We start from the raw sequence: 24,555 nt of genomic DNA, 5'->3' as shown, positions 1-24,555 counted from the left end.
ATGGTAGTTTTGACATCTTCAATGACGGCTGACTCTCTTCCTCTGCAGTTCAGTCAGTTGGAGCCGGTGCTGAGCAGTGGCGTTCAGAGCGTCGGCGAGGGTTATAAAGCTGAGCGTTGGCTTTTGCACAGTCTCCAAGGTCACATCTTATCTGCCCAGCTCAAACCACTGCTGCAACACAAGGCAAACACACAGAAATTCTACAATGGTATCTCAGCATCTGCCAAACATCATTATCACTTGTGTGGTTTGGTTGTGATGATAGCACTGATGATTGTCATCTTCTGTAGATGTGGCCTTCCTGTTGAGTGAACCGCACGTGTCTGCCATGTTCCAGTGCCTGGAGGCGGTGGAGCAGAATAACCCTCGGATGCTGGCTCTCATAGACACCGTCAGGGTCAGACATTTTACATTTACTTTTTATATTCTTCTGTTCAAAGGCATATGCATTTAGAGCAGTGGTTTCCAAACTCTTTACAGTGGCATTTCACATCATTCTGCGTCCCCCGTCTCTTCCACTTAGAGTGCAGTCACACCTGGTGAAAATCCAGCTTTTAATGTTGTTTATACGTCTATGTGGTGTTTTTAATATCCTTTAAGACAAACCATGTGCAAATTCATAAGTCGACACCATTGCGGAGTATTTTCTCTTTAAAACTGCAGTGAACCAAAGACAGTCTCAAAAACGCGGTTTGAAATCATTAGTGTTTCTGACGCCACAAACTAGTGATCGTCAATGAGTGGATCTCTGAGCTGCTGTGAGTGAGTGGAGGCGGGGCTCATTTACATATTCATAGAACCGTGCATACTAAATGAGGCAAGGGTGTAGAGTTACATTCAAGCTATTTTAAGGCATGAAGATTTTTGTTTTCTAAGAAAAACTTTTAAATATGTAATATTTAGTGATCGAAGATGAGTTTTAATGGATACAATGATACACCAGGGGACAATAAGGGACAATATTTGCCCCCTTAAATTGATTTTCAGGTGCATTTTAGTTACTTTATTTATAATTATTTGAATAAGTTATGACTGAGTGATATTAATTAACTACATGTACTTGGTTTAGGGTTAGTTGTAGTACTGTATTAGTAATGTAGCCTGTTAGAAATAAATGCTCATGTTATTTTAAGACAGGGTAGAATTAAATGAACGGCAAAACTCAGCATCTTGTACGCGTACCCCAGTTTGGGAACCAAATGATGAAATTAAGCATAACAGAGAAGATAAATATTTGTTCTTCTCTTTATTGAACACATTTTCCTACCTGGGATGGAAACTCGTGTCTGAGAATATAACTCGAGTTGCTCTTGAGTCACAAATCAATACTGACTCAACTTGTAAACAATTGACTTCAGACTTGAAGAAAAATAGTGTGATTAAATGTTTAATTAGATGTTAAACGTATGTTGGCTGTAATACAGCAACGATTGAGAGTTCAAGACACCTTTTTTGCACTGACAAACCTGAGACTCTGCAGTGTAATGTATAACTTTGCTTGAGCAAACAAACAATGGTTTTGGATTTCATCCACTAGTTGGAATGAATTTGTTTGGATTCATGGAGGCCAAAGTCCATATAAAGCTTTTGTAATAAGCTGAGAAAGGTTTTCATATTATATCATAATATTTGTGCATTTGTAGGATTAGCAACAGCCAGTGTTTGTGTTTGTTTTATAGGAAAGGGTCCATAATCTCACAAACCTGGTTGTAATCTCACTGCCGTTCAGAGAAAGTTGATGTAAGATCAATGTGTCCAATAAGAAATTAAGTCATTTGGAGAAAAAGAACATTCTTCAGACAGAAATCTTTTGGTATACCAACGTGTGTTTATTGCATTTCATGTTTATTGAGAACAATTATTCAGGTCATATTTTGAACATATTATTTGGTCTAATGCGACATATAAAGATAGTTATATATCTATATGTTATAGATCTTATTGTGAGTGTTTCAACAATGTATGTTTAATTTTTGTAAAAAAAAAAAAGACCTTTCAAGGTTAAATCAAAATGTAAAAACTGGTCCTTTTACAGTATGTGGCCAGTAGTTGGCAATGTCACTTTGTAAAGAAGCGCTAAAATTGTTTTCGAAGGTTTGCATTTTCAGGCCATCAATCGTCGCTGGTGTGTAAATGAATGGCCAAAACGCATAAAAAGTTTTCCATTTTTAGTTGAAAATGGTGCTGCGTAAACGACCCCTTAGTCTGATAAGCCACGCCCCTTTAAGCTCACGTTCATCTGCCTTCAGTTTTGATAGTATCAGCAACAGTGGATAGAGTCAAACACCCACCCTACATTTTCCTGTTTTGATAATCCATTTCACTAGGGATGTGCGTCACAAAACTGAAGAAAAGACCTGTAACTACTTCCGTTTCATCACGTCTTTAAAACATATTTACAACACTATACTAAGAATTTCTTTAAACAAATCGTGTTTTTGCGCTGTGAAATGTTCACATTGTGCTGCAACCGATTATACATGATTTGAAGTTTGCTTCAGTTCAGTGCCTAGTTCAACAAAACTCTGTTGCATTCTCAGTGTCGCCAGAAGGGACGCTATGTTAGCATGAGCGCAATCTTTCTTCATCTTTTACATCTTGGACTCCCTCCCTCTTTAGGTTATTTTTTTTTTTGGTGATTTTGTCTTTTTATTGGGACAGGACAGTAAGAGAGTTGACAGGTAGTGAGGTGGGAAAGAGACGGGGGATGGGATCGGGAAAGGTCCACGAGCTGGGACTCGAACTCGGGCCGCCCAAGCACAACGGCGCTACATGTCGGCGCGCTGACCACGAGGCCATCGGCGCCGACACTCTTTAGGTTATTTTAAACGAAACCTGAAATTACATTTGCTAGATTTAGGCCTAGCGTTTGGTTCAGTAGGTTAATTGTCAAGAGGCTCTTAACAGATGATTTTTAGTCATTGTTTTGTCTGAAAGTACATTTTATTTATGTAATTTTATTGTGTGACTGTACAGCACATTGGTCAACATTACGTTGTTTTAATTGTGCTTTATAAATAAAATAAATGAAATCTACAGTCATTTTTCTCTTTCAGCTAAACAACTATAATGTGGGCGCATCAGTTTGAAGAGAATTATGCTGAGCCAGTTAGTCCAAGTTAGTTAAACCATCAACAATGTTATACTGTATGCCTGAGTGACTTTTTATTGTGGCCAGCTCAAAGGCACACCTGTGCAATAATCATGCTGTCTAATCAGCATCTTGATATGCCACACCTGTGAGGTGGATGGATTATCTCGGCAAAGGAGAAGTGCTCACTAACACAGATTTAGACAGATTTGTGAACAATATTTGAGAGAAATAGGCCTTTTGTGTACATAGAAAAAGTCTTAGATCGTTGAGTTCAGCTCATGAAAAATAGGGGCAAAAACAAAAGTGTTGCGTTTATAATTTTGTTCAGTGTATGTCAATGTCTTCTGTCTCTTGTGTCTTTCAAGCTCTCACATTTGAAAGAGTCTCCTCCGTTGTGTTTGCTGAAGAGCCAGAGTCTGTGTTTGCTGCCCGGGGCCGTAGGAAACTGGAGGCCAGCGGACATATCCCAACCCCGAAGACTCGCCTCGTCCCAGAGCTGCCTCGCAGAGATTCCCAGCACCCCCCTCTCCAAGACCAGCTCAGGTCAGCAGATTCACAGCCAGAACAACAGGCCGCTCTGTGCCTCCATTACCACACTAAATGCTTGCCTTGTTTACACTCAAAAATGTCCCGGACAGAAAACAGTCCGTTGTTTGGCGAGGAAAACTGGGAATGGAAGGTGGGCTGTTAGCAATGCTTGCGGTGAACGAATTTGACCATTCCTCAAAATCACAGTGAATCTCTTTGTTTGTGTTGAAGATGTTGCTCCGTCCATCAGTGCTCCGGGTGCCCCATGGGTGTGCGGGACAGGACATCAGGACGCAGGAGCCCCCCAGATCTCCCTCACCGAACCCGCCTCGCCCGCTCCGCCCGAGATCCTCCGGGATTGTGTGGAAGCGGATCTGGACGACGGGCCTGAATATCTGGCTATTGGTAATCTGGGGAAGCACAAACGCCGCGACTCGTCGAGCTCCACGCAGAGCAGCGAACACATGGGCACTCAGGCCGACGCCCACACTCCTGTGGCTCCGCCCCCTCCACGCCGCAGCTCTTTCTCAGAGGCTCCGCGAGCCACAGGGCGGAGCTCGAGGGGACACATGCGCTCGATGTCCGACACCGGCCTCAACCAGAAACTGAAAAATGGTGCGTACAAACAGTTGCATTAATTAGGTTCTCGAGAACAAAGGCCTTGTTCAAAACTAACTATAAGTCGCAACTACTAATAAAACAACATTTATTAGCGTAAAGTCCGCTCACATCAAGAACGACAACTATGGCAATAACAATAACTATAAAGTTTTAATAATCATTCAAAACATGAAAACATTGACAGCCAATCAGAATTCACCTGTACTTTAAAGAGGTTTAGCATGAAACTGATGAAGAAAATGGTAGCGTGCGCTTATAATAAAAATAGCTTAATTGTCCGTTGGTGTGGACGCCAATATAGTTATCATTATAGTTATCGATATAGGCATCATAATTGATGAGGTTTTCAAATTCTTGTTTTATGCTTGAGCGAGACAACAGTTATTAAACGCATTAAAATGTCTTCTTTCTAGTACCGTTTGGAAGGTTCATTCAGATAATTAATTTAAATTAATTAGTAAATAATTACTAACTTGTGTTATTATCACTATGCTTGACATTTAATGTCTTATTTTGTTGAATTATAGCAATAGAAATATTTCGTTTCTTCTGATTTTATGTGTATTTAATTATCTTATTTGAATTAGGATGTTGTCTCTACTTTAATTGCTCTATATTATCAGTTTATGGTTTAATGCTGCCAATTTTTTAAGAATGCCATTGTTTTTTGTCAGATAAATACTATTCTGATAGTGTAGCTAGTTATTTTGCAACCAAAGGTAGTTTTATTATAACCTAAAGCCAATGTCAAAATTTCTCATATTCACTTTCTTAATATAATAAAATTAGAATAAATAAAATACATTTTTGCAACATTTCATTCAAATGTAAAGAAGTGCAGAAATGTAAAAATCTCTGTAATTCCTCAATGCTTAAACTCCTAGTCTCTAATAATTTTTTCATGAATAATTTACTTTCTGATGTATAAAATCAAATCCCACTCTAAGTTTCGTCAGTTTTGTGTTTACGTGTTTATACTGTACGTGACGCTATGAAAGTTAAAATGGTTGTGATTTCTTGTTAACTATCTTTGATTCAATCTAATTATCTTGATTTAAATTTCAAAATGGCTTCCCCAACACTGCATGCAAAGACAAAAGCAAAAATAAACACAGTAAATGGATCTCCAAGCCTTGCTCCAATCTGTTGTAGCTCTTGTGCTCTTTCGTCTTGCTGTGGATGAGGGTGAAATATTCTCTGCTTCAACTCTATTCTCTCTCTTTTTCTCCTCTGTGTGTAAAGGAGGTGGTCACAGGAAAATCACCATTATTATCGAGGACCCTGCCGCAGGTTCGCAGTGCCGTGGTGCTGCATCTTGTCCACCCCTCCATTTCTGCCACCTTTGCATGATTCACTTTTGCCGCTTTTTATTTTGATTCTCTTTATTTCAGCCTTCAGCATCATTTTTAAGCTGTGACACAGCATTCCTGTCCTGTGCCGTTCCCTTTTGTTCTTATTTCTATGTAGTGAAAATACACCGTTGTGCCTGGGAAATGAAGTTTTGAATATTTTATTGTCACTGTTTGTTTTTTTTCAGTCTTTGCATTTTTTTCATTCTGTTATTAATTAGAAACATTCAAGCACTATTTGTTGTGTAGATCTACATTATCATTGGTGTTTGTTTGTTTATCATCATGAATCAGATCCTGCAACCAGGAAGAAGCATTTGTTAGCTTCCTTATCCTATATAACATATTTGTTCATAATTGGTGTCATGTTTTTCTGCTTTTTTCCCAGAATCTGTTGCGGCTGCACCATGTTCGAAGAGCTGCGGTCCTTTCTCGCCCCAGAGCAGTGATAGCAGCTCCCACAGTTCACTTTATATGGAGTCCAGTGAGTGAATGCAGCTTTCATGGGTCAATGACGTGATGCTCTCTATCTATTAATCTATTCAGAAATACATAAAATATGTAGTTCTGCCTGAATACACCAGTTCAGTGATGAGCATTCTTTTTCAGTTTGTAAATTAAAATTCATTTAGTTATTTTTTAAGAGCAAAATGTACAAAATGTCAGGGTGGTACAACTGTCCTGATATAATGAAGAAAGAGTCAAAATTTAAAATTATATTTTTTAATTAAAATTTGCAATTAATATTTAAAAACTTTTGTCCATCTAATCAAAGTCATGTTGTGCGACCAAAAAAGTAATGCGGTGCAACCAACATGCTGAAACATGCTTAACTCTGGTGGAATTTTTGACCCAAAACATTTTACATTTATTTTTTATTTTTATTTTGTTTACTTTTTTACTTTTTCTTTTAGAATTTTTCATCGAAATGCTACAAAACTTGGTAAAGGTTTTGGCACTTGCTGTGTGAACACACACACAAAAAAAATCATGGACATGATTAGAAAATTTAAAATGGTCCTGCACTGGAAATGAATGGGAGGCGAAAATGAATCTAGTGGAAACATTTGGTCCTGCGGCTAAACAAAATCTCACTGAAAGCTCATCTTTTGAGATATCAACCTCATATTTGGAACATAGCTTGTTTAGATTTATGGCTTTGATTTTCTCACAGTTTTAGAGTAAAAAATATTTTGGAAAATATATATTTCATATAATAATAGAAAATGGTATGTTTGTACATTTTCATAACAATAACTTATTATTCAAGTTCACTTTTTAAACTCTTTTTCACTTCACAATAATCTGCTAAGTGTCATCTTTAAAAAGAGACCAAACTTCAGTCTGTGCTCCAAAGCATTCAAGATTTATGGCAGTTTACTTTGGAAATTTCATTTTCAGGTCTATGTTCAAAAAGTGAATAAATGGATTATAATGCATAAATGGATTATACTGCATAAATATAATTTAGTACCATAAAATCCCCTAAAAATACAAAATATGAAGTAAATAATATTATTGAATTAAAATATAGTACATTCATTTAATTGAAATAAAAAAAAAGAAAGAACTGTCATATTTGAGTGTCACGCGAACAGTACCAGAGGGTTAATAAATACTCATAATTTGACCTTTTTATGACAGCAAGATTAGTTTGGGTTGTAAAATGTCATGTGTTACAACTGTCCTGATATTTTAATGAATGAAAAAAAAAAAAATGTCAAAGTCATGTGGTGCAAAAATCAAGTGGTACAATCAACATGCTGAAACATGCAGATAAAAAATCTGATAATCTGACTTTTTTTTTCTGATAGCAAGATTAGTCCAGGTTGTACAACGTCATGTGGTACAACTGTCCTGATATCATAATGGATAAAGAATGAAATGAGGAAAAAAGTAGTTTGAAAAAAGTAGGCATGAACGTTTATTATTATTATTATTATTATTATTATTATTATTATTATTTAATGCTTTATCAACTGCTTTTCTGCTTATTAATATCTAAAAAAAAAATTCTCCATCTAATCAAAGTCATGTGGTACAACTAAAAAATGCTGAAACATGCATAAAAACAACCTTAAAATATCAGATAATTTGACCTTTTAGTTTTGGTTGTAAAATGTCATGTGGTGCAACTCCCAAACCTTTTTACTTAAAGTACATTTTAAAAGAAATGTTTAAATAATGAGCAAAATATGAACACACATGTATTCAAGGTGTAATACTTTTTTTTATTACTTTTTACTTGATGGATACACCACATGATGCTTTTAGTCATTAAATAGCATGAATACAAAGAGCTTTTTTTTTATTGCCTTTTTTCCATATCACATATTTTAGTGATCATAAATTAGGTTTCATTTGAAAGCTTAAACACTCAAAATTCATCCTGAGAAAAGTGGACATTGAAATTGGACATTGCGTGGTCATGGATACGGTACTTTAAAACCTTTTAAAAAATTTTAAGATACTTCAACTTCAAATTTGGAACACAACTTGGTTAGACATATGGGTTTGATTTTCTAGCAATTTTTGAGTCTTAATTATTTTGTTAAAGGGTAACTAAACCCCTGGTCAGAGCCTGACTCCACCCACTGGCAATATTTGAAAAATGCTAGAAAAGTGGGCAGACCCCAGCGGAGACGAACCGTGAGCGGGGGGGCGTGCACCTGAGAGAACTGCTGTCATACTCTCTAAAATGGAGTGAGTCACAACGACGTAAAGTACATGCATCTGATGAGTTTTATCGAATTGATGTCAATAGCGCGCGCTCTCTGTAGGCATTTTCATATTTTGCAGCTATGTGAAAAAATCCAGCAAAATGCGCCGACGCATTTGTCGACCCCAGAGGATTAACTTTAGCCTAAACATAAATTGTGATTATATATATGATCACTCACATCAAGATGCCGCTGCAGTGGTGGAGTCCTCGCAGGAGGAGCAGCGTTTGGCACTGCGTCGCTTTAACTAAAAAAAGTTGGTTTAGGGTTTAGTTACCCTTTAAGCTAGATGTTTCCTTTTCTTTATCAAGGACAATCTTATATAATATTTAAAATAAGCATGTTGTTGAGCATCCCTTCATGCGTACTTGCAGATGGCCAGTACAACAGCGTCCCGGACGGGTTGTTCCGCAGACCGTCCGAGGGTCAGAGTCTGATCAGCTACCTCTCCGAGCAGGACTTCGGCAGCTGTGCTGACCTGGAAAAGGTGAGCACAAACTCCTCACTGCGCTCCGCATTCCTCTTTCTTATCTAATGCCTGTTTTTCATAACTCTTATTCATATCCCCTCACTGCAGGAAAACGCCCACTTCAGCATCTCCGAGTCTCTGATAGCGGCCATCGAGCTGATGAAGTGTAACATGCGCAGGCGGGCAGAGGAGGCTGAGGAAGAGGGCGACAGCGACTCGGAAATCCAGCAGCTCAAGCAGAAAATCCGCCTGCGCAGAATGCAGATACGCCGAACGCGGCTGAAGCCAACGCTTTCCTCTAATAATCGTAAGATTGGATGTTTAAGGCCTTTTAACATAAACATACTTTTTTGTTATTCGCTCAGGATTCAAATGAAGTTGGAAATACCTTTGCAGAGATATACTGTTAGTAAACATCCCGGCGTCGAGAGCGACATTTAGATGAATATGTAAATACAGTGAGGAAAATAAGTATTTGAACACCCTGCTATTTTGCCAGTTCTCCCACTTGGAAATCATGGAGGGGTCTGAAATTGTCATCGTAGGTGCATGTCCACTGTGAGAGACATAATCTAAAAAAAAAAATCCAGAAATCACAATGTATGATTTTTTAACTATTTATTTGTATGATACAGCTGCAAATAAGTATTTGAACACCTGTCTATCAGCTAGAATTCTGACCCTCAAAGACCTGTTAGTCTGCCTTTAAAATGTCCACCTCCACTCCATTTATTATCCTAAATTAGATGCACCTGTTTGAGGTCGTTAGCTGCATAAAGACACCTGTCCACCCCATACAATTAGTAAGAATCCAACTACTAACATGGCCAAGACCAAAGAGCTGTCCAAAGTAGTGATGGGAAGTTCGGATCATTTTACTGACTCTCTCGTTCGATCTCGTTCATCAAAATGAACGAATCTTTTTTTGAGTCTTTTCGTTCATTTAAGGGGCTTTAAATGTTATACTTTTAACAGGCAAATTCCCCGAACACATCCACCTACGCAATCTTGATCATATTCTGAATTAAGAAATCATTATAATGCAGTCAAAAATAATTTACAGGGAACATAAATAATTACTTTACCTTCCGAGTCTTTCGTTCATTTTTCACGTGACAGACGCAATGAACGGATCGTTCATGAACGACTCATCACTAGTCCAAAGACACTAGAGACAAAATTGTACACCTCCACAAGGCTGGAAAGGGCTACGGGGAAATTGCCAAGCAGCTTGGTGAAAAAAGGTCCACTGTTGGAGCAATCATTAGAAAATGGAAGAAGCTAAACATGACTGTCAATCTCCCTCGGACTGGGGCTCCATGCAAGATCTCACCTCGTGGGGTCTCAATGATCCTAAGAAAGGTGAGAAATCAGCCCAGAACTACACGGGAGGAGCTGGTCAATGACCTGAAAAGAGCTGGGACCACCATTTCCAAGGTTACTGTTGGTAATACACTAAGACGTCATGGTTTGAAATCATGCATGGCACGGAAGGTTCCCCTGCTTAAACCAGCACATGTCAAGGCCCGTCTTAAGTTTGCCAATGACCATTTGGATGATCCAGAGGAGTCATGGGAGAAAGTCATGTGGTCAGATGAGACCAAAATAGAACTTTTTGGTCATAATTCCACTAAACGTGTTTGGAGGAAGAAGAATGATGAGTACCATCCCAAGAACACCATCCCTACTGTGAAGCATGGGGGTGGTAGCATCATGCTTTGGGGGTGTTTTTCTGCACATGGGACAGGGCGACTGCACTGTATTAAGGAGAGGATGACCGGGGCCATGTATTGCGAGATTTTGGGGAACAACCTCCTTCCCTCAGTTAGAGCATTGAAGATGGGTCGAGGCTGGGTCTTCCAACATGACAATGACCCGAAGCACACAGCCAGGATAACCAAGGAGTGGCTCTGTAAGAAGCATATCAAGGTTCTGGCGTGGCCTAGCCAGTCTCCAGACCTAAACCCAATAGAGAATCTTTGGAGGGAGCTCAAACTCCGTGTTTCTCAGCGACAGCCCAGAAACCTGACTGATCTAGAGAAGATCTGTGTGGAGGAGTGGGCCAAAATCCCTCCTGCAGTGTGTGCAAACCTGGTGAAAAACTACAGGAAACGTTTGACCTCTGTAATTGCAAACAAAGGCTACTGTACCAAATATTAACATTGATTTTCTCAGGTGTTCAAATACTTATTTGCAGCTGTATCATACAAATAAATAGTTAAAAAATCATACATTGTGATTTCTGGATTTTTTTTTTTTGATTATGTCTCTCACAGTGGACATGCACCTACGATGACAATTTCAGACCCCTCCATGATTTCCAAGTGGAAGAACTTGCAAAATAGCAGGGTGTTCAAATTCTTATTTTCCTCACTGTATTTGCTGCAGGCTTTTCTCTCATTAACAAAATAAACGCACAACAAAAATGACAGCAGTGAGAAAACAGCAGTTAAGAAAGCACCTGATCATAGAGATCTGGATGTTTTTACCAGCTCTGCAATTCTGCACTCCAGTCAAGTCACGTCACGCTTATTTATATAGCACTTTATACAACAGATTTCTTTAAAGCAACAGTATTAAACATGAAAAAAGTCTCTTTCAATTAGAGTTACAGCTACAATTTCGGTGAAACTTGAAAAATTTTAATATCGTGCAAAAGTTCAGAGGTGAAACTAATATATTATATAGAAAATTACATATTTCAAGCCTTTATGTTCTTTATAAAAGCCCTAATATACTCAGCTTTTATCCCCCACAGAGGTCCCATCTGTTGACAGTGGGGGCTCACAGAGGAGCTCCCAGGACTCCTTTCACCCCTCTGACTCCGGCTCGGATAGAGAAGTGGAGGACATTGAGCTCAAAGGTAGGAGCTCTAGATCTCCGAATGCGACGCCTTCATTCCCGCTTGCGATCATATAATTATCCTCACGATTGCCTTCATTGCCCATTATGTCATGTGATGAGAAGTGTGTTGTGTGTCCCAATCTCATTACCGATTTCACACTGATTATGCTCATTTTTAATTCCTAATTTGAAGCTTTGAATCACATTTTTCTTGATTTGGTTTGTGTGTTTTTGCAGGAAAGAGCAGAATAGTCATTGCAGGTGTTATTATACTTAATACATCATACTTCAGTGCACAAGTCAATGCGAAATCAGAGTGATTTCTGAAGGATCATGTGACACTGAAAGACTGGAGTAATGATGCTGAAAATTCAGCTTTGATCACAGGAATAAATTATATTTTACAACATATTCACATATATTATGAAATATTATTACAATTTAATGTTTTTTTTCTGTATTTTTGACAGCCTTGGTGAGCAAAAGACATTGTTTAAATATATTTTGACACTGCCTTTTGAACAAAGAGCAGTTTCTGCACTGATGAGCCGTGACCAGGACGTTTATTAAGACCGTAAATGTGTCTAGTTTAGATGTTGTCTCTGGTCTGTGTCTCTCAGATGGCAGTGATGGTCAGTCCCTGCTGGCGGTGTCTCAGAGCGGCCTGTCCCTGTCACTCGCGTCCCTCTTCTCAGGTACCAGAGGCAGACGGGGCCGAAGGGAAGCCATGTGTTCAGTCTCAGCTTTTGCTGCTTGATAAATGATAGACTACGGGCTCGGAGGAGTTTAGACCTCTACAGCAGTAGCTGTTTCTGCTTTTTCCTTGGCTTTGCTTGTTCATCTCCCCTCATCCCATCCCGTGTGTCTTTATGCATGACGTATCAGCCTTTTGTTTGCCATGTCGCCGCTTGCTGTCTGTTATTTATGGCACTAACCAATAAACCTGCCACCTTTAGCACTGCTAGCAGCAGAATGATAAGATGATAAGAATGGATGTAATAATGTGGCCGAATCACTTTTTGTTAATATTAATCATTAAATCTGTAGTTTTCTTATCTTAAAGCTTTTATTCATAGCCAATGCCATGAATCAGCTTTCTGTCTTTATGGTTATTGGGATTGATACCATTTTGTTATGTAATTTTAGGATGCAGGACATTTGGGAAATGAAAACTGATCAATCCTTTGCAACTAGTTATATTTTTTTAAATATAATATACATTTTATATATGTATATATATATATATATATATATATATATATATATATATATATATATATATATATATATATATATATATATATATATATATATATATATATAAACCAGTAAATATATTATATATATTGGTTTATATATAATATATAAACCAATATATAACCACATAAACATATACTTTTAAATATTATATTATATATAACTAGTTGCATCTATATAGTTATATCTTTATAGTTATTTTATATATAGAAGTTATATATTATATATAATTATATCTATATATATATATATATATATAACGTGTTTTAAAATGGAACCTTCTATTATTATTATTATTATTATTATTATTATACAATTATACTATATATATAGACAATTTTATATATATATGTATTTATTTATTTATTTATATATTTATTTATATATATATTTATATATATATATATATATATATATATATATATATATATATATATATATATATATATATATATATATATATATTAGACAATTTTCTTTATAAAACTCAGCATCTATATAATTTAACATTTTATATATATATATATACACAGATGAAACTCGAAAAATTTGAATATCGTGGAAAAGTTCATTTATTTCAGTAATTCAACTTAAAAGGTGAAACTAATATATTATATAGACTCAATACATGCAAAGTGAGATATTTCAAGCCTTTATTTGTTATAATTTTGATGATTATGGCTTACAGCTTATGAACATTTTCTAAATTTCTGAGATTTTGAATTTGGGGTTTTCATAAGCTGTATGATAAAGGCTTGAAATATCTCACTTTGCATGTATTGAGTCTATATAATATATTAGTTTCACCTTTTAAGTTGATTACTGAAATAAATTAACTTTTGCACGATATTCAAATTTTTCGAGTTTCACCTGTATGTACACACACACACACACACACACACACACACACACACACACACACACACATATATATATATAACAGTATTATAATAATAAGTATAATGAAATGTGAAATGAAATTTTTAAATTATTTAAAAACAAATATTAAATATTAATATAATACATTATACTTATAATTATTATTATATACAGTACATGTATATACATATACTCAGAATTTATATATATATTTTTTGTCTGGCCTTATATATTCAAAATCTTTTAAAATGACATTTATTGTGTGCTAAACATTTGCACAATATTCATAAAGTTATTAAATATTTTAGGGACACTAAGAATTAATCACATCTCAATAATATAAAAATAATACAAAACGGTCACATTATGACTGGTGTATTGGCGCACAGCTCTCATTGGAGGAAGCATTGAGTGTTTCATCTCGTTGTTCTCAGACGCAGACATCAAACGCTGTGTGTCCAGCAGCAGATCCTTCCTCAGCTCAGACTCCATGTAAGCACTTCTGAAACCTCTCAGTGACTCTGCATTTGAAGAGACTCCATTTTCATTGTCTTTTTGTTTGGGCATCATTGACTGATGCTTCTGTGTGTTGGTCACAGCTCTCCGTCCATGCTGCAGTCCAACTCTGCCGAGTCCGTGGCGATGGGTCTCCTCAGGCAGTTCGAGGGCATGCAGCTGCCCGCCGCCTCCGAGCTCGACTGGCTGGTTCCTGAGCAGGACGCCCCTCAAAAAGTACCTGCATTTACATCCTTAGGCCTGAAACAGACTCTATGCAAATATACAAATTTACGCTTCCATGTGTGAAGTGTTTTCTGTACTAGTGGTCAACTGAGTAGGGCTTGATGGAATTTTCCATGTTTTCAGTGTTGTACAGTAGGGGGCGCTATTACACATCTTCTTGACTTAATGGCCAGTGCTGATAATATTGGAAAATAATGGTTTATTTAATAATTTATCATGCTATCAAGGCAAGACTATGGAAGCTTGTTTCCGCCACTTAAAAAAAGAAAGAAAGGTAATTGCAACTTTTTATCTCACAATTCACACTTTTTTTTTCCTTGCAATCACAATTGGGGCTTTATAACTTGCAACTCTGAATTTATATCTCACAAGAATTGAGATATAAAGAATTGTGATATAAACTCACAATTGCAAGTTATAAAGTCATTGCAAGTTATGAGAATTGCAAGTTCTTGCAATTGCTGGAAAAAAGACAGAATTGTGAGTTCAATGGTGAATTTCTCAGAACTGCGATATTGTATCTTCCAATTCAGACTTTTTTTCCTCAGTATTGTGAGATAAACTCGGAATTGCTAGTTATAAAGCCCAAAGCGATATTTAAACTTGCTATTGTGAGGAAAAAAAGTCAGAATTATGAGATAAAAAGTCGCAATTAACTTTTTTTGTTGTTTATTCCATGGTGGAAACAAGCGTGAAACGGGTGAATACGGTAAAAATATAAAAAAAATAATAGATGTCACACAATTCCCCAATTGATTAATCGCAGAACATTAAAGGGTTAGTTCACCCAAAAACGAAAATTCTGTCAGTAATTACTCCCCTCATGTTGTTCCAACCCCGTAAGGTTCATCTTCGGAACACAAATTAAGATATTTTTGATGAAATCTGAGAGCTTTCCCACTGGGATCGAAACTTGCCGGCCCAGAAAAGTTAGTAAAGACATCGTTAAAATAGTCCAAGTGACTACAGTGGCTCAACCTTAAGTTTATCAAGCGCCGAGAATACTTTCTGCGCGCAAAAAACAACAAAAATAACGACTTTATTCAAGTATTCATTTTCGTTTAAACTTTTTTGTCAATGATATTGCATGTTGATATAGTCTTAATGACGTTAATGTTGCCTCGTCTCGTCTTAGTCATTAGTCTTTGACGTACATTTTTCGTCATCGATTTCATGAACAAAATGAACACTAGAGCAAACCCCTGATTTCTGTCTCAGTTCAGGAGAAAAAACTCATTACGAGAAAACTGCCTTTAATATATGTATTATAATTGAAATCTACAGATGCATATATATAAAATTGAATCGAACAAACACTTTAGTGTGCATTTTGGATGTTTTCTTTCCACTAGACTGAAAGAAGACATGTTATGGAAGCAAAATAGCTTAAAATCTTGCCTTAAAATTTGGATTTTTCTGTTTTACAGCTTCTTCCAATGCCAGATTCTCTTCCCATCTCACCGGACGATGGCGAACACGCAGACATTTACAAGTTACGCATCCGAGTCCGAGGAAACTTGGAGTGGGCTCCTCCTAGACCACAGATCATCTTCAACATTCACCCTCCTCCAAAGTAAGACCATCACCATTCAGTCTCATTCTCTTTAGTACATGACCCTGTATCTGTTATATCTCTCCATTGATCCTATCAGGAGGAAAGTGGTGGTGGCGAAGCAGAACTACCGCTGCGCTGGCTGTGGCATTCGCGTCGATCCAGGTACAGAACGCAGATGCCCAACACAAATAACCTGCTTTACTTGAACACGTGGGTTGACTTGAGTGCTTTCTCTTTGCAATAGACTATATAAAGAGGCTGAGGTACTGTGAGTATCTGGGCCGATACTTTTGCCAGTGCTGTCACGAGAACGCGCAGGCCGTGGTGCCAGGAAAGGTCCTTAGGAAGTGGGACTTCAGTAAAAGCTACGTCAGCAACTTTTCCCGAGACTTGCTGGCCAAGATCTCAGGAGACCCGCTCTTCAACCCGAACGACATCAACAGCGGCCTTTACAAGAAGGTCAAAGCCCTGGAGACAGTGCGCGTACGTCACATGAACATGACTGTATCTTATCAAGGCGTCCTTATTACAGTGTAATTACATTTAATGTTTTGTAGGGACTTTTTGTTTGTGATTTGTATTTGTACTCGTTCTATTACAGGCATTGAGGGAACAGTTAAACCACATGAAGAATCTCTTAAAAACTTGCCGTTTGGCTAAAGAGTAAGTGTTTTCACTGCATTGTTTTAAAGTTTGAAACACCATGAACACTGCATTAGACATCTCCTCTCTGTTGACAGTGTGCTGGATCAGTTTGACACACTTCCCGGACATCTGACCGAAGACTTTCACCTGTTTTCTCTCAACGACCTCAGCGCTGTACGAAGCGGCTGCCTGGCCCCAAAGCTGCGGGATCTGCTCCGCCTCGGCTCCTGCCACGTCACAGACTGTGTGGTGAGAGAACACTTTCGATAGGTGTTACAGAACTTTTCGTTTCTCTAGGCGTCTGAAACGGGGAATTGATATTTCATCGTCTAGATTCGTTATTCGTCTCTTGTCGTTTTCCCACAGCTCTGCCAGGCCAAGGGCTTCATCTGCGAGTTCTGTGGAAATGACAAAGACATTATCTTCCCCTACGAGCTCAACAAGTGCCTGCGTTGTGATGGTGAGCATTTATAGATGCATTTTTATATATGCATTTATATATATATATATATATATATATATATATATATATATATATATATATATATATATATATATATATATATATATATATATATATATATATATTTTTTTTTTTTTTTTTTTATTCATTTTTATGCATTAATATATGCATTTATTTATATCATGTTATTTATATTTATTCGTTTATGCAATTTTAGTATTAAATATTTTATTTTATATTTATTAATTTATGCACTTTTTTATTTATATTTATTATGCATGTTTTATTTATGCTTTTATATATGGGTTTATTTGTATTTACAGTTTTATATTTATTTATGCATGTGTACATATTTATATTTATGCATTTATAAATGCATTTATTAATAAAAAAAAAATATTTATTCATTTATGCATGTCATCTATTTATGCATTATGCATTTATTTGTTCAATTGTATTTATATTTATTAATTGATGCATGTTTTTATTTACACATTTATATATGCATTTATTTATTTACATTTTATTTATATTTATTACTTTTTTATTTATGCATTTATACATTTTTAAATGTATTTATGCATGTACACACAATCTTATTTGTGCATTTATTTATTTATACATTTCCATTTATGCATGCATTTATTTATAGAAATTTATTTATATTTATTAATGTATGCATTTAATTATTTGCATTTGCATGTGCATGTTTTTATTTATGCATATATGCATTTAATTATTTATACATTTTTATTTATGCTTTCATAAATGCATTTATTTATTCAGTTTTATTTATTTATTTATGCATGTATGCGTCTATTTCTTTATGCTTTTCTATGCATGCATTTATTTGTGTATCTATACATTTTATTTATTTATGCATTTATTAAACTAGGCTAAAATGTTTTCTTTGGGTTGTCTGTTCATCTTTCTATCTTGCACTCTACAGGTATTTAAAAAGTGTTTTCAAACTAATGTGTTTTCTTTCCTTTTCCATGGTTGGTTGTAATGGTTGGTGTGTGTTTGCTTTGCAGATTGTCGTGCGTGCTATCATAAGACCTGCTTTAAGGCTGGGAAGGAGTGTCCTCGCTGTCTGAGACTTGCCGAGAGGAGAGAGCGGATGGCCCGCAAGAACATGGAGGAGCAGGAGGACGGAGATGAGGGCGAGGCGAGCGGGACTTAGCACATGATAACACCAGTAAGATCTCACGAGAGCACAACGGAACAGTGAATGTAGAGACTGATATTCGGAGAAACTTTTCTTGATTCCAGTCCCAAATAAGCTGCTCTAAAAGTCCTGCTGACCGCAGCATTATTGATAATTAAAGCTACAAAGAGTTTATGTGCAAATAATATGTTTCAGCTTTTAAGGATTGCTGCCTTCGTACAGAAAACTACTGCTTTTTACGATTTGCCATGTTTTTGTTTGCTTCTGTTGCCTCCGTCCTTTAAAATCACATTCGTTTTAATCAACAGGGTGTCGAGTCCTGGGTCGTAAACTTTTATGTTTTTTGTTTTTTTTATGTGTCCGTGTTTTGTTGGTTATATTTATTCATGTATCCTGTCGCGTGCCTCATTGATGGCCGTTGGTTTGTAACGATGAGAGACGGAGAAGGGCAGCTGAACTCCAGCGAGTCTTGCACAACCTTTGTTTCCCGAGAGATTTCTAGAAGTGTCAGGTTCGAACTTACTGTGTTGAAGATCAAAGCTACTAAGACAATAGGCCTCATGCGTGAAATGCCAGCAGAATGAGTTTCTGTGTTATCGTAAACATTCATTTGAATACAACAATGGACCAAATAAAAGTGAAACCCATTTTTGTGTAAACATCTGTAAACGATTGAAGCGCAAATTGTATTGAACTGAAGACAACTATTTATACAAGAATGATTTTTTGCAGAATTTTGCACAAGAACTACTTCATTTTGCGAGCAATTTAGACAGAAATTGTTCTGTTTGTTCGTAAAACCATTTTAGCCAGAAACCATTCTTGCTGAAGTTGTTTTGGTTTGGCAAAATATTTTAGCCACTTTTCCACTTTTCTTGCTTACATTTTTATTTTTTGGTTCTGTAAATTCCTTGTTTTGCTCTTTCGTTTTAATCCCTTACGAAATTCTTTTGGTTTTATGAACGATTTACACAAGTACAATTTGCTCGCGCATAAAATCATTCCTCAATTGACCGTTTTACTTTTGCGAGCGCTTTAGACAGGATTTTTTTCCTGTGGAAGTTGTTTTTGGTTTTCCCCAAAATATTTTCGCTGAAATTTCTTCTGCTCGTATATGTCAAGTCTGTCTTGAGTCATTTTTACAATGAATTTGTAAAATTCATTCATCTTTTGCTCTGTAACTAGGAACCCATTCTTCCACTTCTTTTGGTTTTATGAGCGATTTTCTCAGAAGCTTCTTGTTCTCTTGTAAAACTGAATGAGTCAACTTGAGTGAATGCTTTGACAAACCGTATAAACTGGACTTTATTCAGCTCATTTCACAAATGAGGTCCAATACTGGTCTTTATTTGTTAATTCAAAGGCCTTTTTGCTTTAACACTTTGCACCTACCAAAAATGGCACTTTGTTTGTATTGATTTCCTGTTCTGTGTTAAACAAATCTTGTCTTGTTGGATCTTTAATTTGCACTAGTTTGATTGATGTTTGTTTGAACAAGAACATTATTAACGTTTGAACTGGAACATCATTCCAACATCTCACATTCAGTCCAAAATCTCAAATGGTCTTAAACCGTGGTTGTCCAGTGAAGCTGATCATGCAAAAAGACAGTTGTACCAAAGTGTTATTTGATTAAAAGAGTTTATTGCATTGGTAAGTCGTATTATAATTCACTACATCATAGTTCAACCAGTTAATGAAGTATCTAATAAAAATATATTCCTTACAAACCATATTTGATTATATCTGAAGCAATAACAACCATGTGCTACTTTGCCACAAGCATTAAATGACTTGAATTGCACTGACTTTGTCTATGAGATTGAACGAGTGAACAAACTTGCTTTTGTATGGTTGCTTATGAGCTATAATATTAAGTTTTATAACTTTTTCATTTGATCCTGCTGATGATGTCTCCACTTGAGCTTACTCTTGTAAAATTACTGAATTGCCTTTTTTATTCAGGGGCTTTTGATGCACTATTTGAAAAATGTACATATATAATTTCTTATTGTTATAAATATGTTACTGACAATTAAAGATGTTTAGACTGTTTTTGAGTCATTATTGTGTTGTTGTCTCTACGTATTTAAACATGATTTTCCTTAAGTCTGTACTTTTTCTATTGCTTCATCCAAATGCACCACATGCATATGATTACAAGTGCATAACCTGTGATTATCAGCAGGTAAATGCGAAAGAGAAGGAAGTCCAGGATGTATCCCACGTGGCACCACTGGTTCTGTAGATGGTCTTCCTTTCGTAGAATAGTCAAATAAGAGTTCATCTCACTAAGATCCTTACTGATCTGTCTGAGTTCAGGAACATCCAGTGTCATGGTTCCAGACACTACGGGACAAAAAAAAAGCAAACATTTAACATCTGAAAGTTAGTATGCTATACATTAGCTGTTTCCATCCACCTATTTTTGAGAGCACTATGAGCACCATTCTCTCTAGAACATTGGACATTGTTGCACCCATTAAATTAAAAAAGGTCAGAGAGAAAATTAAAGCACCATGGTACAACAATACTACGCGTGTTCTAAAAAGAGAAACCCGTAATTTAGAGCGTAAATGGAAACACACTAATTTAGAGGTCTTTAGAATCGCGTGGAAAGACAGTATGTCACGTTATAAAAAGGCCCTAAAAGCGGACAAGGCTGAGCACCTCCGCAAACTAATAGAAAACAACCAAAATAATCCAAGGTTTTTATTTAACACCGTGGCTAGACTAACAAATAAACAAGCGTCACCTGAACAAAATATCCCATTACAGTTTAGTAGTAATGATTTCATGAACTTCTTCACTGAGAAAATAGAAAGCATCAGAACCACAATTGTAAACGTTCGATCTTCAATCGCGCCTTATAACTCAGCCTCAATTATCACCCCGCAAGAACGATTACAGTGCTTTACATCTATAGAACAAAAAGAGCTAAATAAACTTATCACTTCATCTAAAACAACAACATGTTTATTAGATCCTATACCAACTTAACTACTGAAAGAAGTGTTACCTATAGTGGAAGAGCCTCTCCTCAATATTATTAACTCATCTTTAACTTTAGGTCATGTTCCAAGAACATTTAAATTGGCAGTTATAAAACCACTCATTAAGAAACCACAATTAGACCCTATTTGGTCTAGCAAATTATAGACCCATTTCAAATCTTCCATTTATGTCTAAAATATTAGAAAAAGTTGTGTCCGCTCAACTGGGCTCTTTCTTGCAAGAAAATGACATCTATGAAAAGTTTCAGTCTGGATTTAGGCCGCACCATAGCACTGAAACTGCGCTTGTTAAAATCACAAATGATTTACTTTTAGCTTTCGTAGATATTAGATATATATCTCAATATTAGTTTAACTTGATCTTAGTGCTGCGTTCGATACTATAGATCATACAATACTCTTAGATCGACTACAAAATTATACTGGTGTTCAAGGACAAGCATTAAGCTGGTTCAGATCATACTTATCTGACCGCTACCATTTTGGCTATTTAAATGGAGAAAAATCGATCATAACTCCAGTAAACTATGGAGTGCCGCAAGGATCTGTGTTAGGCCCTCTATTATTCTTAATATATATGCTGCCACTTGGAAATATTATAAGGAAACATGGAATTAGTTTCCATTGTTATGCTGATGACACTCGAGACTAGATTACTGTAATGCTTTATTAGCTGGTTGTCCTGCATCTTCAATAAACAAGCTACAGTTAGTCCAAAATGCAGCCGCTAGAGTTCTTACTAGATCAAGAAAATATGATCAAATAACACCGATTTTAACATCACTACATTGGTTACCTATAAAGTCCTGTATTAACTACAAGGTATTGCTACTGACTTACAAAGCCCTAAACGGCTTAGCTCCAGTCTATTTAACGGATCTTCTATCGCCCTATAATCCATCGCGCTCTTTAAGATCACTAAATTCGAGGCTTTTGGTCATACCTAGGATATCCAGATCCACCAAAGGAGTGAGAGCATTTTCACATTTAGCTCCAAAACTCTGGAATAGCCTTCCTGATACTGTTCGTTGCTCAGACTCGCTCTCCCAGTTTAAAACTAGATTAAAGACGCATCTCTTCAGCCAGGCATTCGTATAATATATATATATATTTTTTAATCTTACAGTTAATTCCGGTCTCTAGTTCATAAACGCCAGAGGAGAACTGGCCCCCGACTGAGCCTGGGTTCTCCCAAGGTTTTTTTTTCTCCATTAGGTCACCTGATGGAGTTTCAGGTCACCATTAGGTCACTTGATGGAGTTTTTTGGTTCCTTGCCACTGTTGCCTTTGGCTTGCTCAGTTGGGGATATTTAATTTAATTTTATCAATCAATAAATTCCACTAGAAACAAACCTTGTTGTATTATTTTAATTTAATACTGTGAAGCTGCTTTGATACAATCTGTATTGTGAAAAGCGCTATACAAATATACTTGACTTGACTTGACTTGACTCTTTTTATGCAACTTTCAGGATTTCACATGTAAAAACGCTGGATGGAGACGTAAAGATCTTTTTTTTTATCCGATAAGAAGCATCTGAGCATCTGATTGGATTTATTGGACTAACCAGCGGACTGATTTCATTGCACAGCATCTCAAATGTTGGTTTGGTCGTTCTGAAATGCTGATGATCTCATGACCTCTCAGAACCGTATCACACGATTGTGTTTCCAAACACCAACATCCACCTCCGAACGCAGATGTGACAGTTTTTATTGTGATTTAGTGCTCTTAGAGTGTGTTCACACTTAGCATGGTTGGATTAAAACAAACTCTGGTGCGATTGCTCTGTTAGTGCGGATCATTTGAATAAGTGTGAAGTGTTTTGACTCCTTTACACATTTTATAACCTCTTCAGCTGGTCAAAATACCATCATATAATGTAGCTACACACATGCAATGAGCGTATTTAGCCCTGAACACAGCATTGTTTTGGGTGTTCGTAAAGTTCCGTCGTGATATATACGTAATAAAAGCCGACCAATCAGGTTGTGAACGTATCCTTATGCCTTTAGGTTCGGTATCTTTAGGTTCAGTGTTAAAATGCCAGTGTGAACGCTAAGAAGACAAGGGCTAAATTTAATTTAATTTTATTGTTTTGGTCCAGACCAAACGAACCAAACTATAACAGTATAGAATTTTCATTTCAAATATTTTGTGCCAATTTCCCAGGAAGTGATGACTTTGTTCTCTTGAACACATGGAATAGAAACGGTGCTTTATTGCCAAAATGTTTTATGCCATATTTAAATTTTGTGCACAAGTTAAATTCGCAGCTTTGGATGGAAACATAGCTAGTGAAATTTTGCTGGGGCGTCTTACCATTAGTGGCTGTCTGTCGACTGAGCGTTGGGTTGGTGGCTTGTTTCTCTTCTAGTTTGGCTAAAGGGTCTTCAGGGAAACTGTAGCAAATAAGCCGAGCAATGAAGTGCATCACCAGCACCTGTACCCAGTGCGGCACCTCCCTGTACCTCATTGAATTATGGTGGAGAACGCAGGTAATGAGGACTGTCTCCAGTAGACTTATGACCATGAATGCCAAACACACGGAGAAATAGATACCTAAAGAGGTGAAACCAAATTTTAGAGATTGATGAGTGTTCACATTATACCACATAAGTAAATTCTTGATTCTAATTGATTAACACTCATTTCAAACGCTCTGGAATACTTGTTGGTCCATCATGGTCTAGTATGTTTGCATAATGACAGTTAAACGGGACAATTCACCATTGTCCATGGCAAAATACTGGTGATACATTCATGTCTCTCGTATGTGTTTTGTTTAGCTAATGGCATTGGAGGACTTCAGTATAAAGCTGAAAGTATACAACATTTGATAGATGGTTAAAAGCTAAAGATTCTCCAACTGAAGCAAGAGAACAAACTGTTGCTCAGAATAATAACCACTAAAAGATAACTAGTCCATAAAAAAGTTCATAAAACAATAATGTAATTTTATTGAATGTTTAATACTACCATTGCTAATGCTAATGGGTTCACTTTGAAAATGGACATGAAGTCTGACAAACTTTCTACATTCAATGATGCTGGGATTATGTTTGCTGTTAAACTCCTTGAGATTTAAATATACCAATGAAAATTGTCTTTGCATGGCTACGAAGTAATCCAGATTTATTGAATTACCAGCATGAGGGTGAGTAAATAACCAAATGTAATTTTTAGATGAACTGCTCCTTTAAGTAG

The 24,555-nt window shown here is 36.5% G+C and overlaps 2 protein-coding genes across 5 annotated transcripts in view; one reads left to right on the top strand and one right to left on the bottom strand.

The window, feature by feature from the left end:
* The window catches only part of rubcn (rubicon autophagy regulator), a 24,611-nt gene extending 4,215 nt beyond the window's left edge, over positions 1-20,396 (top strand). The window contains exons 4-22 of one of the 4 annotated variants that reach the window (XM_079891213.1): positions 49-208; positions 291-397; positions 3,460-3,637; positions 3,854-4,237; positions 5,486-5,533; positions 5,981-6,076; positions 8,687-8,799; positions 8,890-9,088; positions 11,540-11,644; positions 12,246-12,320; positions 14,196-14,253; positions 14,361-14,493; positions 15,930-16,075; positions 16,155-16,219; positions 16,302-16,540; positions 16,659-16,720; positions 16,798-16,951; positions 17,069-17,162; positions 18,200-20,389. In XM_079891213.1, coding sequence (XP_079747339.1) covers positions 49-208; positions 291-397; positions 3,460-3,637; positions 3,854-4,237; positions 5,486-5,533; positions 5,981-6,076; positions 8,687-8,799; positions 8,890-9,088; positions 11,540-11,644; positions 12,246-12,320; positions 14,196-14,253; positions 14,361-14,493; positions 15,930-16,075; positions 16,155-16,219; positions 16,302-16,540; positions 16,659-16,720; positions 16,798-16,951; positions 17,069-17,162; positions 18,200-18,348 — 2,565 coding nt within the window. In that variant the 3' untranslated portion in view covers positions 18,349-20,389. Of the gene's footprint in view, positions 1-48; positions 209-290; positions 398-3,459; positions 3,638-3,853; positions 4,238-5,485; positions 5,534-5,980; positions 6,077-8,686; positions 8,800-8,889; positions 9,089-11,539; positions 11,645-12,245; positions 12,321-14,195; positions 14,254-14,360; positions 14,494-15,929; positions 16,076-16,154; positions 16,220-16,301; positions 16,541-16,658; positions 16,721-16,797; positions 16,952-17,068; positions 17,163-18,199 lie in introns of all 4 variants that reach the window. The other 3 variants (XM_079891214.1, XM_079891215.1, XM_079891216.1) reach the window with 3 other exon arrangements.
* LOC307170175 (5-hydroxytryptamine receptor 3A-like) overlaps positions 20,358-24,555 on the bottom strand; it is an 18,268-nt gene continuing 14,070 nt past the window's right edge. The window contains exons 8-9 of the mRNA XM_079891217.1: positions 23,671-23,910; positions 20,358-20,682 (exon numbers count right to left, since the gene is read on the bottom strand). Of these exons, the coding sequence (XP_079747343.1) occupies positions 20,456-20,682; positions 23,671-23,910 (467 nt within the window). The 3' untranslated portion in view covers positions 20,358-20,455. The remainder of the gene's footprint in view (positions 20,683-23,670; positions 23,911-24,555) is intronic.

Source organism: Squalius cephalus (assembly GCF_949319135.1).
Source record: "Squalius cephalus genome assembly, chromosome: 13".
Lineage (NCBI taxonomy): Eukaryota > Metazoa > Chordata > Actinopteri > Cypriniformes > Leuciscidae > Squalius > Squalius cephalus.
Note: the sequence above shows the minus strand (reverse complement) of the source record. Positions and strands in the feature narration are given on the sequence as shown.